Raw genomic sequence first — 14,214 nt, 5'->3', positions numbered from 1 at the left:
AGAAGCACTCATATTTCCTTTAAACTTTTGAATTCTGTTTCAAGGCTGAAGGGAAGAAATAGCTGGGGCTGAAGGGGGAGGTATGGTTGTGTTAAAAAAGGAACAAGAAAAACCAAACATGAAATGCTGAGCATCAGAAAAAGAAAACTTGGTAATGGCACCTAAGAAATCATCGAGTTCGTGTGGCAGACACACACAGGAAAAAAAGAACATGCTTCACTTGCATGATCCTTAATTATGGCTATTCAGCTGATAACAGACAAGGGCTAAGCCAGAAAAAACCAAAACAACAGCTTCAGGAATAAATTGACCTCCACTGATCTCAATATAGTATTTTTGTTGTATTCTTCCCACACTCCCTATCCACCCCTTATTATATCAAACCAACACCAAAAGTCAAGTCTGCATGGACAGACAAAGAGCTCTTGGTCACACTAATATAGACACTCTTGCTCTTGTCTGAATATAGACACTACATCAGTGATAAAACTTATCACTGAATGAATAAAAATGTCACCCCTTACATATGAGCTTTATTGTATAAGATTCTCATCACAAAATATTTAGCATTCTGACAGATAAATTCAAGATCTCATTGCAGCTAGCACAACAAAAGTAAGGAAAGTGCTTGCTCAGAAAAAAAATAAAAATCATGTGTGGTAAATTAATTTGAGAAAAATTGCTGGGGAAACATTCATAACCAACCCTGCTATCCAAATAGCAATGAGACACCAAAGTGAACTTATTTGTGAAAGGTGATGCCAAAGGCTGTAAACAGTGAGCAGGTTTCTTGAATTGCAGTTCTGCACTGTCTTCAAAGGTCATTACTTTAAGGAAACATAGTACAACTCAACTGGATTATTTATTTGTAATCATCTAAGCTACCACAGGTTGTGAACTGTGAATAGAGCACATCATATTCCCAGTGGGTACTTGTGCTCTGACACTTCAGCCTAATTGTTAGAGTTCATTTTGCAGACAAAAGAAGGTACATCATTAAATATATTTTCTCCAGTCCCTATCATTGAGCACAATTTCTCTAAAATAAAGGTAATAAACTGCAAAATATGTACTTATGGTACTGTAAGATTATCCAAAATGTTTAATTATCTGAATGATAATTTAGCATGTTGTCTTTTCCAAGGGTAATGAAATAGCTTTTAGCAATTAATGACCTGAAAAACAAAATGCATAAAATGAAATAGTTTTCAAAGGTAACCTGAAATGAAAAATAATAGTACACAAAGGAATAAAAGGCTTATGCAGTTGATTTGGAGATGTGAAACAAAGAAAAACAAATTTCAATCCCCCCCAAGGAATTACTGCCTAAATCACGTCTGTATCTCTAAACTCAATATTAATTCTGGTCACATCACATATATATAAACAACAAGATTTTTTTTCCAGATTTCAACGTTCAGCGAGATATTTTTTATTTTGGTTTTCTAGTCCTCCTGAAAACAAACTCTTGACAATGCCATACCTTTAATTCCATAGAATAGGATGCTACACAGATTTGGAGAGGGGTTGGAGAGATGGATAAAAGACTTGGGCCAGAAGAAAACTAATTTGGTAAGCAATTTCAAGATTAGACCTTCAAAAGCTTTAAAACATTCTCCAATGCTAAGGAAAGAGTGAGAAATTTTGCTGTGGTTTACAAGCCAATGACTACAGCATCTCTTGTAGTTCCAGTGACTAAGTCTCAGCCCTAATGGTCCATGACTCTCAGATCTCTTTTCCCTCTCTGTACATAAAGACTACTTTTTTTATTGCACTGCAAATCTTGTACTTGAAACATAGATAAGATTCAGCCAATTCAAACCACTGTAAATTAGAACTCAAGTCTTTTTTCAAGTGGCTTTTTTTTTCTAGCAGTTTCATAATATTATGTAATTTGTCAACTTTATCATAGTTACATTTTCTTTATAAATTACATGGAACTGCTCCTGATAGGGCACAAACAGAAGAGTTTATTCAATTAATCCATAAAACCAATTTTAGATAGATAAGCCAGTTCTTCTCCATTTGAGTTGATTTTATTCTGGTTTCTTAATCAAAATGCCTTATATCAAATTAAATGCATTAGAGAAAAACAATATCAGCTTTATTAACCAAATCTGTAATTTAATTTTTAAAAAATCAAGTTATTCTTACAAGAGCATTCTATAAATCTGTTGACTGTCACTAATTATATTACTTCCTTAATTCTTCATTAATCAAGCTTAGTATTGGCTGTTCCATGATTCTATTCAGAATTAAAGTCAAGATGACAAGCTTTTAATTAGGTGAACCTAAGCCTTCAGTATTTTTAATGTTTGTTTTTCAAGAGATCTGGAGCTTTCTAGGACTGTTCCAGATGTTTATTTGAAAACAGCAAACAAAACCAGGTAACATTAAGAGCCTTGACAAGTCATTTTTAGGTTTCTGGTTGTACTGATCACCTGAGGTATAACTTGACATCAATTGCTGCTTAATATGCTCCTCAACTCATTGTTAAAATGGAGGCTATTTCATTATCATTCCATACAAAAGCATCACACAGGCCATTTTCCCTCTCAGCACCAGCGGGAGGATTTGCTGAGAAATAAAGTGAAGAGTGAAATTCACTCAGTTCTGCTTCATGCAGTCTAGGCTCAAATTAGGTAAGAAGAATTATGCTGCTCACTATTAAAATGAAACAAAGTTTAAAAAAATATAAAAGCAAACAAGAATTAAATAAAAATCTAATATTTCTCTAGCAGAAGAAAACCCAAAGAATTGATGCCTGTAAGAACCAGGGCTTTTGGAAAGAATGACATGATATCTCTTTGTAATGGCTTTGGAGAGAGGGGGGACAGGAAAAATATTGAATGGGGGGGGGGGAAGAGGAAAAATATTGAATGCATTTGGTAAATATCATCAAACATCCCCTGCCACAGCACAGGCTGCTGGTACTGCTTTCCTCTTCCACCCTTCCACTCCTGCTACTCACAGCCCTCCAAATCTAATCCACACTACTCTGCCAGAAGTGCCAAAATAACTGAAAAATTAGTATGCTTCCAAAACACTTTAGTGCTGCAATGATCAGAACAACTTAAAAAAAACTTATTAAAATTTCCCCTGATTAATTTTTAATAGACTGATAAATGAAAATACAATAAAATCCAGTCTCATAAAAGTTTGTTCTATTTATGTACTTACCAACTCTCAAACATTATAAAATTAATATTTTATTCCTGAACAGTTGAGAGACCTTAATTATGAAACCAAACTGAAGCATCAAACACACTAACCAATCATGCTAAAAAAATAAATTAATATTTCATCTGAAATTAAAAGCAGAAGTCACAGTTCAAAAAAAGAGCTGCAGTCTTCTAAAAGGGAAAGACTATCTCAACCTGCAGTCATGTTTTTAAGAAGCAGACACAGACCAAAAATCTGTTAACATCAGTTCCCCAACTTTGCAGAAGCTCTAATCAGGCTATGAGTTATCTAGCCTGGGTGCACCCACAGCACTTTCAAGTGCTGCAATATGAATTATTGCCCACATCCATTCTTTTACAGCTGGAATGGGCACTGTGGATTAATGTACTGCAATATATTTTCTTGCCACAGACAGTGCTCCTCTCGGAAGTGTGATCTATTGACTAGTTACATGCACTTTGGATAAATCATGGCTGTCTCAGTGCCGTGGCAGGCTCTGCTCTGGGAAAAGCCACCAAACAAACCAAGGTGAGGCAAGAGATGGAGAAATTGCTTGAGACAGGGGAGCTCTGTCTGTTGGTATCTGCTGCTTTTCCTCCCCCTGCCTATACCACACAGTGAAGGGGTATCCTGACCTCATGTCCTTCACCAAAAAGAAAGGCAGTAACTTTAGCCAAAGGCTTTGCACCAAACCCTTGACCGACCAGCATGTCAAGAGCCAATGACCACAACCATGTCTTGCTGTAGGTTACTCGTCCCTCTCTGCCCACTGCTAGAGACTTCAAAAAGAAGGCAGAAGAGGCCACTGCACACAACAGAGGCTTTGAAATGTGGGTGGCCATGCTAGAGAAGTCCACCTACCCAGGTCTGCTATACTAAGTAGTATACTCTTCACTCTAAGTGAAGAGCATCAGAGTGATTTACTGCTGAATATTACACTATACTATAAAAAACTAGCCATGAACAAAACTCTTCCCAAAAATGAAGCAGGAGAGAATTCAGGGAGCCCATGCCTTGTGTAACATGGCACTCACAATGGTGCAGGGAAGAAAATTTCCAGTTAGTGCAGAGGGAACTCACAGCTGCAGGTACCATATAAATGATACTAAGCAAGGCTGAATACAGCAAACAAAAAAATTGAAAACTAATTTAGGGGAGGCCAGGATCTGAACTTGCAGTTTACTGCCAATTCAACTGAGTCATCAGCATTGCACTCCTTTGAAAAAGATGATACCATGCTTAATTTACACAATCTGACAAGAACTTGGCTGGGCAGTCTGCCTGGTCTCCTGCTAGGTAAGTCAGATGCACTACAGTCCTTTCTTATGGATATAAGCATCATTAGGATTCTCTATGTGGGATGGGTATCTCAGCAGTGGCAAGCAGCTCAATAAGCAGAGCATGGTTGCTGGTGCCAGATGATGTCCCAAATCAGATGGCTCTTCTACAGCATGCCTTCTCAATTACAATTCTAGTATTCAGTCTTAACAGGAATATGATGAAGTTCCTCAGTCCAGACTTTGTCCATTGTTTTAATATCTCCCTGCTTCACCTCCCCACATACAACCCAGTTGATAAACCTATATGGAGCAAGACTGGTACATTTGGAATCTGATAGCAAGATCTTAAATGGTTCCAATTGCTACCTGGCCAAAAGCCCAGAAACAGTCATGAGTGCCAAACACATTTGTAAAAACAACAGCAACTTATAAATATTGGTGTAATCAGGGCTCTTCTGAAACGACAAATGTAAAATAATTTTTAAAATATCATATTAATTTAGTTTCAAGTTGTTCATCTTTACTCAAAATGTATTCACATTGTCCTTGAAGCTACAGTCTAAGCCCATAATAATACCTACTTTGAGGGAAATAAAATAAAAATTCTACTTGAAATACAAAGAGAGCCATTTTTCTGTAAAGGCAAAAATTTCTCTGTTACCATTTTAAAAAAAAGTTGAAAATTATGCACTTATCTGTATTTTTATTAGTTTTAAAGTTTTAACCAATGGCAGTTGCACTACTGCAAGGGACGCTAATGAAGAGCACAGCTTATCTCTTCAGTGCTGTATATTGCAGGAGCCTCCCATGATGTTGACTCTACCCAATTTTATAAACACATTGCCTCATATTCCAATATCCTAAATTCTCTTGTCCAGCACACTGCAAAACCTGCAAAACCAGGTCCCCACCTTAAGCTCTCTGCCTTGGCTCTGCAAGAGTAAAAGGCAAAAAACACAGAGTGAAGTAGTACTGTGCACATCCCACATAAGCACATCCAGATTCTATACTGCAATGTCCCTCTCACTCCACTCCTTTTAAAAATAATTTACAATTTTTATGTAACCACAACAATATTTTAGTTCTCCAGATGGTCGTGCAGGGTCACTTTCTCAATGGCAACCTCTCTGGGGTCCCTCTGTTATAAATCCCAAGACAATGATCAAAAGCCCTTGAGCTTCCTTTTGTCTTTCAATATTTTTCCATGCTTTGCTTTTTTTGCTTGTTAGAGGAGAACTTAGCAGTATCTAACTTAGCAGTATCTCTCTAGAGGAGAATTTAGCACTCTGCATATATTATTTCTGAAATTAATACAGGTAGAAACCGTACACAAACATTCTGCACTTGAAAAGGCAGCAGAAAGCAGCCCAGCTCCCAAGCCTCCAACTGCAGGTGTTCACGTGCCAGAATTGCATCACCGAACCAGCATCGCCTGCTCCGGTGCCTTGAGGCTGGCTATTACCAATAGAGCAGGTCTCTATGATGGATAAAGATTTTCAACAATGAAATAACAGTAATGACAATAGTAATAATAATAATATCATTGATAAATATTTTTCCTTTCTCGGCTCTGCTAGAGTTATAAAGCCTCTCCCCTGTCCTTACTCATTTCATTATCAAGACCAAAAAATGAAAACACACAGCACTATTTTCTCCAACTGTTTTACAATTCTTCATGTTTTTCTGAAAAATAGCACCTTGTGCTGAACTTCAGTAAAGTAGGAGCAAGCAATTCCACTGTGTACATATATTAAGCTCTGGACAGGCTGAACTATTGACCTCCTTTGCTGCCAAAATATCAGTTAATCATAAAACTAAGCTTTGAGCTGTTACTCAGAAGCAGCAGCCAACATTAAGAGAACAACTTTAATTTAGAGTTGAAAAAGCAGGCTAAGTGGACAATTTTAGATTATCACACATTTCCTACACCCTGCCCCTCTCCCCCCATCCCCTCAAGGGAAGAAAGGCAATAACAACTCAGAGGATACTCAGAAGGACAACACACCCCAGAGCCCCAGAAAACAGCCTTAAGGATTACTTCTGGTTAAGTGTTACTCTCTGCCTTTTGTTTTGGTGTTAGAATCCTGGAGAAGTGAATAATCTGAGCAATGACCCCAGGCAAGAGGTGAAGTCAGAATGAAATAAAGCTCAGGTGCCCTGTGAGGACTGAGGGGGAGGCAGTACCTTTCAGCATCAGCAGCTGGAACACAATGCCTTGGTCATACCATTATGGGTGGTGCTTAAAAGAGGAAATAACAAAGCACACACCTGGCTCTTACAGAGGGTAATGTAAGAAAATAGTGTTTTGCTTCAGATGTTTCAGGCTTCAGCCATTTAAAAACACTCAGTGGTTTCACATATTTGATTGCTCAGCACTATCTTTAATCACAGACTGATAAAACAACACATCTAACAAAATGCTTTCGCTTCAGCACAGGAAAGATTACCTGGGAAATGCCAGCTAGACAAACAGGCTGTCAGAGGACTTAACTTGTGGAAGAATTATCCCTTCATTAAAGAACAATTTTGTTTAGCATTAGTGGAAACATGTAGTAAATGAGTCACCAGACACTAGTTTAGCTATGAGGAAGACAGAAAATGATCTAAATACCTAATAATAAAAGTGCACGTATGACAACGAGGTAAGTATGATCATCACTCAAATCACTAAGGAGTATAATGCATCTCCAGCAAAGCAGAGGACAACTGATCAATAATATGTTATTAAGAAAAAGCATGAAATTATAAATACTGAATGAATTATGGGGAAAGGGTATCTTAAACTTCATTTGAAAACAATGTTGATATTTGCTTAAGCATTAAACAGAGTGCAGAATAATAGCTTATTCTCATTATTTTTTCAGCGAGTTTGCTGTTGCTGCTTGGAATGTAAACTTCAATCCTTACAATCTCATCAGATCAACATTCACTAATGCACACTTTTTGATCTGTATAGAGAGCAGTCAAACTTCATGTTAAAAATTCATTTATTTTCCACCATTTCATCTGATACTGAGCAGATAATCAATTATAACTTATTTCAGAATTTGAACTAGTGTGTGTAAAACTCATGGAAAGAAAAAAATGACAAAGAGCATTGACAGAAAAGAGAGTATCTGTCTGAAAAATAAGTGAGCTTGTCAGAAATGAGAATTAGGAATAATTGAAGAAACTCCAGAAAGAAGATATTGCTGCAGAGATGTCATCTAATACAGCACAGTAAATCACCTGCCAGTCACTGGTACAATACCGGCAGCAGCAGATACTGCAGGGTGAGATATTCCATTATTACCTTTGCCTTTTCTTATAAATCCTTGCTTTGGAAGAGACTAATTTTGATGTTTATAATTTGCCTTTAAAAAGCAAAATATTAGTATTTTCAACAAAAAAAAAAAAAAAATCACATTGACAAGGACCTGGAGTTATCTATCAGAAGCCTTGGGAGAAGACTGCAGAAAAGGAACGTCTATCTCATTTTCCAGACAGGTGAGGAGGCAGCAAGGCATTCAATCTGGTTCTGTCCCTGACTCATCCCTGATGATGTGCACAATATTTCAGTCTTCACAAACCCTTGTTGACACACCTTCTTCTAGCTGAAACTAGCTAGTAGTAACAATTATTTGCCTTCACTTGAATGAAATAGGAAGAATCAGTCTCACTGCAAGGTAAACAGCTTAAAATTTTATTATTAAAATTAGGCACACTGTCACAGAAAGTTCAGAATTTTCTTCTCAAGTATTTTTTTGATCTGCTTAATTTCATAGTGAATTAAATTGAGTTGAATTTTTTTCTCAAGCCAGATTAGATTTTGGAGCCTTACATGTGAGTGTTATGTTAAAAAAAATTAAAAATAAAAACACACCCACAATAACATGATTTCCCCTATGAGGTTTCTAAAAATGTGTCACATAATTTCTTCCTTTCCCACAAAAAATCTTTACTCTGTCACAACCTGGGTAAATTAAATTACATTTCTTCAAGTGCTATGAAAACAACCTGAACATTTCAATTTGCTAGTCTCGGCTCAGCCTCTTTAAAACAGAAGCAGTTTTCCAATTCCTACTTTTTCAGACGAATGTCTAAGCCAATTCTGTGCAATAAACCAATACTTTAACCTTACTTAGATCTCAAAGACCGACACCTTAACTGAGAGAGACACGTAGAACTTTCTACTTCACTGAAAAGACAGACTAAATTATAAATACAATCACAAACTCCAAAAGGTGCCTTCAGCTAGGTCTTACTCCAGCTTCATGTATCATCTTCTAACAGTACTGTGAGCAACTTTAAAAAAGATTCTCAAATTTTCTGGAATTCATACCCACTGACCCAGTCTGCTAAAATTCCTGGCTTCTGGTCCAGACCCTGACACTCTTCCTTAAGTAAACAAAGTGAGTGTTCATCCATCAGAGATCTGTCTTCAACTTGTGAAAAAAAACTACTTATATTTCTGATTCACATATGCATATATATAGATAACACATGAAAACGTGAGACTACAGCTTGTCCTTCTGATTACTTTAATGCAATTGTGAATAGATGGTTATCAACAATCTTTGCTAAATCAAATACTGTGCCAACTTTAAAATATTGTCAGGCTCTAGAAGTCCTGAGACTAGAAGGGAAAACCCCACAATTTAATTTATGTTTATTTTCCTTACAGTCTGATATTCAGATCTATAATTTTTCTCCCCTGAAACTATGAGACATAGGTATTATCTTTTTTCTTGTGAAAGCTGAGATTAAAATAACTTTAAGTAGCTTTAGAAGGAACAGCATATAACGCAAGTTGACAATGTTTAATCTTGGTGCTGGCCACGTAGGGGAACTCTGAGAAACAGGAAGCAAACTGCAGGGCTCAGCTGCACATGATTTTGGTAACAGAAGTCAAAAATGGAGAAAACGCTCTATTTGTATTTTCAATTGTATTCTACAATTTACAGAATCATAGAATAGCCTGAGTTGGAAGGGTCTCATAATAACCTGGTCCTACTCCCAGTCCTGCACAGGAGAGCCCCAAGAGTCACCATGAGCCTGAGAGCATTGTACAAACACTTCTTGGACTCTGGCAAGCTTGCTGCTGTGACCACTTCCCTGGGGAGCGGTCACAGCTAGAGATTTTAGTATTTGTGTTTTAGTTCTTGGAGATTCTGTCAGGCTGTACATAACTGCTTGGGAAAAGACAAATGATGCAGAAGTACACTAGTTTCTTTTTTTTCCCTCCACAAATCTATTTCTAATACATAACCTTTTTCCCATGCAATTTGCCTTATGTGCAAGTTTACTTAAAATGTAATTGAAAATACGAAGGTAAAGAAACAAGGAGGTCAGGACTTTCCAGAAATCAAGAGGTCCCTTTCCTTATGTGATGAGAAGCAAAATGTTTTCTTAAATTTCTAACTTTTCTCTTCCTAATCTACCCTCCAAGTGTTAGCAACCTAGAACAATGACCAGGCAAAGTAGAGGACTCAGCAAATGATCCAGAAACTTGGGGATCCTGTGGGTGCGAAGGGAATCCTTAAGTCCTGATACAAGTTAATTGGAGCCAACAGGCCTGCCAATCAATTAAACCATAAAGTAAACAGCTTTGGGTTTATTGTTAATTTTTCCATAGCAACACTCACCAGCACACTTGGTCCTGGTGATGAGTGGTGGTCCTGGCTGCCCCGTGCCACCTTCCCCCGGGCGGGTGAGCAGGACCCGAATCTCATACTCAGTGTCAGGGTCCAGGTGCCACAGCTTGTATGTTGGTGCATTGACAGCGTGGGTCTCGGTCCAAGTCCCAGATGTCATCCTGTACTCCACTTCTTTCAGGATAATGGGGCCATCCCCAATGATGGAGTTGGCATTCAGTTGGATGAGCAAGTACGTGGGCCCAACGCCCAGCAGCTGCGGGGGTGCTATTGGCCGAGGTGGCTCTGCAGGGGAGACAAAAAATAAGGCAGCAATAAAACAAAGGCTGGAAAAACCACTAAGAGGAGGGGTCTCTACACAGGGAGTTGTCAGAGTTTGGTCAGCAAACATTCCAAAGCACAGAAAGAAATCCAAACTGACATGAGTGAAGAAGTGCTGAGGAGAATTTCAGCTGATGGAAATGAGTGGCATATTACTGGTATCTGCTCAATGCTGTATTTTCCTTCTAAAAATCTCAGCTAGAGACCACAAAATCATGTCTGATTTATATGTTGCTGCTGCTTGGGATTTTTTTTTTCCTGAGAAAAACTATGCTCATTTATATAATTTACTATACCAATAACTTGAAACTTTCTTTTATTGACTGAAGCCACATTTACACTTTCCTTATAGAAAGAGCTGCAAGAAATGATACACTACCCCTGCACAGAATATTCTTAAAAATTAATATCACTGCAGTTAATCTGAAACCCACTGGATGCAGTTAGGGAAAAGGATACAGATGCTTATTACAGGCATTCAGAATACTCAGAACTGAGCAAAGCTGCCAGGAGAATAACATAATAAAGACATATGGCAACAACATATAATATTCTATTCTTTAGTAAGTTACTACTGATTTTGAAACTTGAACAATAGGATGTGTGTTGCCTTTTTGTCATCCCCTCTTCTCATCAGCTTCTGCCTGCCTACATATTTCAATGCAGCTGCAAAGTGAAAAAGGTAATGACAGACCAAACAGAAAGAGGTGGTCCCCCCTACCCTGAGAAATGTTAACATAGAACGATTGCCTCAGCATGATTTATTTTAAGAAACAATCACAAGCAACAAGTATTTTTCTAATAAAATGAATTCACTGATAAACACGGAAGGTTCATTTTCATTCCAGATGGTTCATATTTCAGCTAATTTGTTTCAGTTAATTAGGCAACAATGCTAAATTCAGTGCACACAGGGGTTTCACATAGCAGTGATGCAGAACTAACAAATCAGCAACTCTGAACAGGTAGAGGAGATCTCATGGCCAGTACATTAAAAATAACTTTTAACCCCAGACCATAAGATTTCCCTAGCAGGGGACCCTTACATTCTACACAACAGAAGTTAAGACAAAAATGCATTGCACGTATTCTGCCTCCCAGGGATGATGCCACCAGTGTCAGTGACAGAACGGGGAGTGGTGGACCTCCTTTGACATCCTATCCTCCCTGCATGATGAAGTTCAGCCCCTGGTTCTGCCTGCTTCCTTTCCGCACTATATTTATCAGCTCTATAAACAACCAAGTTTCCCAGATTGTAGCACATATCTTGAGGACCTTTTTCTAAATTAGCTGCTTCTCAAACCACTCAGTTTGGAGACCAGGGAGTCTGTAGCCATGCCATAGTGGCTGTAATGGGACCTGATTTTTTCCTCCCTGAGTGAAAGGTGAGTGCTCCAAGGTGTTTCCATTTCTGCTTTAGGATATATAAAACTATAAAAAGTACCTCAATTAATTATTAACCTTTTACCCTTCTTTGGAAATGTATATGCTTATGAATTAATTTAGATTCCTACCTGCATCAAAGCTCAGAAATGCAACTGGCCATAATGAGGGCAGTTTATTTGCTGTGGAGCTAACATATTAAATGTCCAACTAATATATTCTAAGGTCAGTGTATATTACAGCAGAAAACATCATCATTGATGAGCACGATGCACTACCAACTCCAAGTTATAAACTTCTAAAACATATGGCTATGTTTAGAAGTATACACTTTGATTAAGAGCTGGATTATCACAAATAAAACCTCACATTAATGAGGGCATTGCCTATTAAGTTTTTATGTTAAGAAGTAAAGCACATTCTTATATTAGCATACGCATTTTGTTTTTAAGCTCTTGAGGCCAAGGAGACTTATTTATAAAGTCTCTCCCAGTTCCAATAAATTATGCATGAATTTTAATCAGTTAGCAAATGAACAAGTAATTGTTCTGCAGCATTATTAATATTCTTCATAATATAATATACTATCAGAACCAGAGGTGAGGTGCGAGCAGAAATCCCAAAAGTACACTAAGTATCAACTGAAGCATGCAATCCCAATATACCAGGATAAACTTTTCTGATGTTACCCAATTAGCTTTCTATTAATTATTCCCATTCATTATTCTATAACCACATCTCCAATTATAATTTGAAATCACAATTTCCTTTTGTATATAAAGCAGCCTGAAACTTTTACAGTTTAAAAATTGCCATTGATAGCTAAAAAAGATAGAACAAAGCCATTATTAATGTTTTGGTTGCCATTCTCATATAAAATACCACACATATCAACAATACTTTTCTTTCAGTGAGTTTTAAAACATAATTTAAATCCTTCAAGGAAGTATATGTTGCTGACTTTTTTTACCCTAGCAATCTGGGTCCACCTGTAGTAAATAATCCAGTTTCAGAGTGCCCTGAGAAGACAGCCTGCCAAAAATGAAAAACCTCTTACATGAGGCATGGAAAATAAAAGGAGATGCATGAAAAAGTACCCTAAAGAAAATCACCCTCTCAGAAGTTTTTTCTGGCTTAAAACAACATAAAAACTCAGCTTCTGCCCAGCCAGGTGATGGTTTAGATGTTCAGAGCCTGGATTAGAGGCAGAATTGCAGGAAGTTGAGCCTCACCAGGTACCCACCACAGCAGCTTTCCTCCTGCCTGGCCCTGTCAGTGTGCTCCAATGCAGGTGGCCCAATCTCAGATGCATTTTGTGGCTTCCAGCTCAGACCCAAAGCCAGGTGAGGCAGCATGGTGATGTCCCTCCACACTCCCCTTGCCTTGACCATTCCAACCCAACCGGAGAGCTGTGCCCTTTATTTCTGCCAAAAAGAGCAGACCTTCCTCAATTACTATGAGGAGATATGGCTAAGGCACACAGATATTCCCAGCAATCAATTTTCCTTGAGCTCAGTTCCCCTTTCCTCAGCCATGAACTCTCTGTAAAAAGCCATAAGGTTCTAAACCATAACTTATGGAAAAATATTTCAATCCATACATGGTTTAACTTATCAGTAGAATCATAGTTTTAATAGGTATTTAAGATACGCTAAAAAGTTTGATCAAAGACCCTGCAATGGTGAGTTTCATTTCTTCCTTTGCTAAGCACAAAATTTAAGATTCCTTATCCAATGTAACCAGTTTAATTATCCACTCATTTTCTGACTATATTTTTAGCCAGTGTATAAAGGTGTTAAATCTGATTAAATCCTAGTTTTCACGGCCACTAACATCACAGAAAGACTATATTAAAAGACCACTTGTACATCTGCAAGATATTAAATAAATGAAAGTGTTTTCATGCATAGCATGTTGCACTATTTGGTCAGCTCTGGTTTTGACATAAAATGCCCACAGCTAAGGTAATAAAAAAATTAAGACTGACATTTCATCAGTACTAAGTTCTCATTCTGCTGAGCTACTAGCAGTACATTATGCTCACATCAGTATGTACATGACATTGTATATTAAATGTAGTGTGATATTTAGGCAACAATGACTAGAATAAGCATGCAACTTCAACCTCCTCTACCAGTCTTCCTGCAGTTAAGTTGTTGTGTCATATTTTTAATATGAAACATTGTATGCAAATAATTACGCATTCACAGGCAGAAAAAGCAATCAGAAAAGGTCATTAGGGCTATTTGTATAGTAACTAAAATTTCCAATATTCTCAAGCCACATATGCACACTATACTACATTGCCTTCCAAGATTAAACACTTCCCAAGTTAAAAACAAAGGAAGGTAGTTTCATTTGTATCTTGCTGACAATTGTATACTGTTAATGATCAGTTCAAAGCAAAAAATAAA

General features: G+C 37.5%; 1 protein-coding gene across 12 annotated transcripts in view; it reads right to left on the bottom strand.

Moving 5' to 3' along the window:
• The window catches only part of PTPRK (protein tyrosine phosphatase receptor type K), a 381,645-nt gene that overhangs the window by 149,858 nt on the left and 217,573 nt on the right, over positions 1-14,214 (bottom strand). For all 12 annotated transcript variants that reach the window (XM_071437018.1, XM_071437032.1, XM_071437039.1 and 9 more), the window contains exon 7: positions 10,088-10,381. In XM_071437018.1, the coding sequence (XP_071293119.1) occupies positions 10,088-10,381 (294 nt within the window). The remainder of the gene's footprint in view (positions 1-10,087; positions 10,382-14,214) is intronic.

Source organism: Agelaius tricolor, unplaced genomic scaffold (assembly GCF_023055355.1).
Source record: "Agelaius tricolor isolate 1412-34295 unplaced genomic scaffold, bAgeTri1.0.p SCAF_1, whole genome shotgun sequence".
NCBI lineage: Eukaryota > Metazoa > Chordata > Aves > Passeriformes > Icteridae > Agelaius > Agelaius tricolor.
The sequence above is the reverse complement of the archived record's forward strand: the minus strand, read 5'-3'. Positions and strand labels throughout refer to the sequence as shown.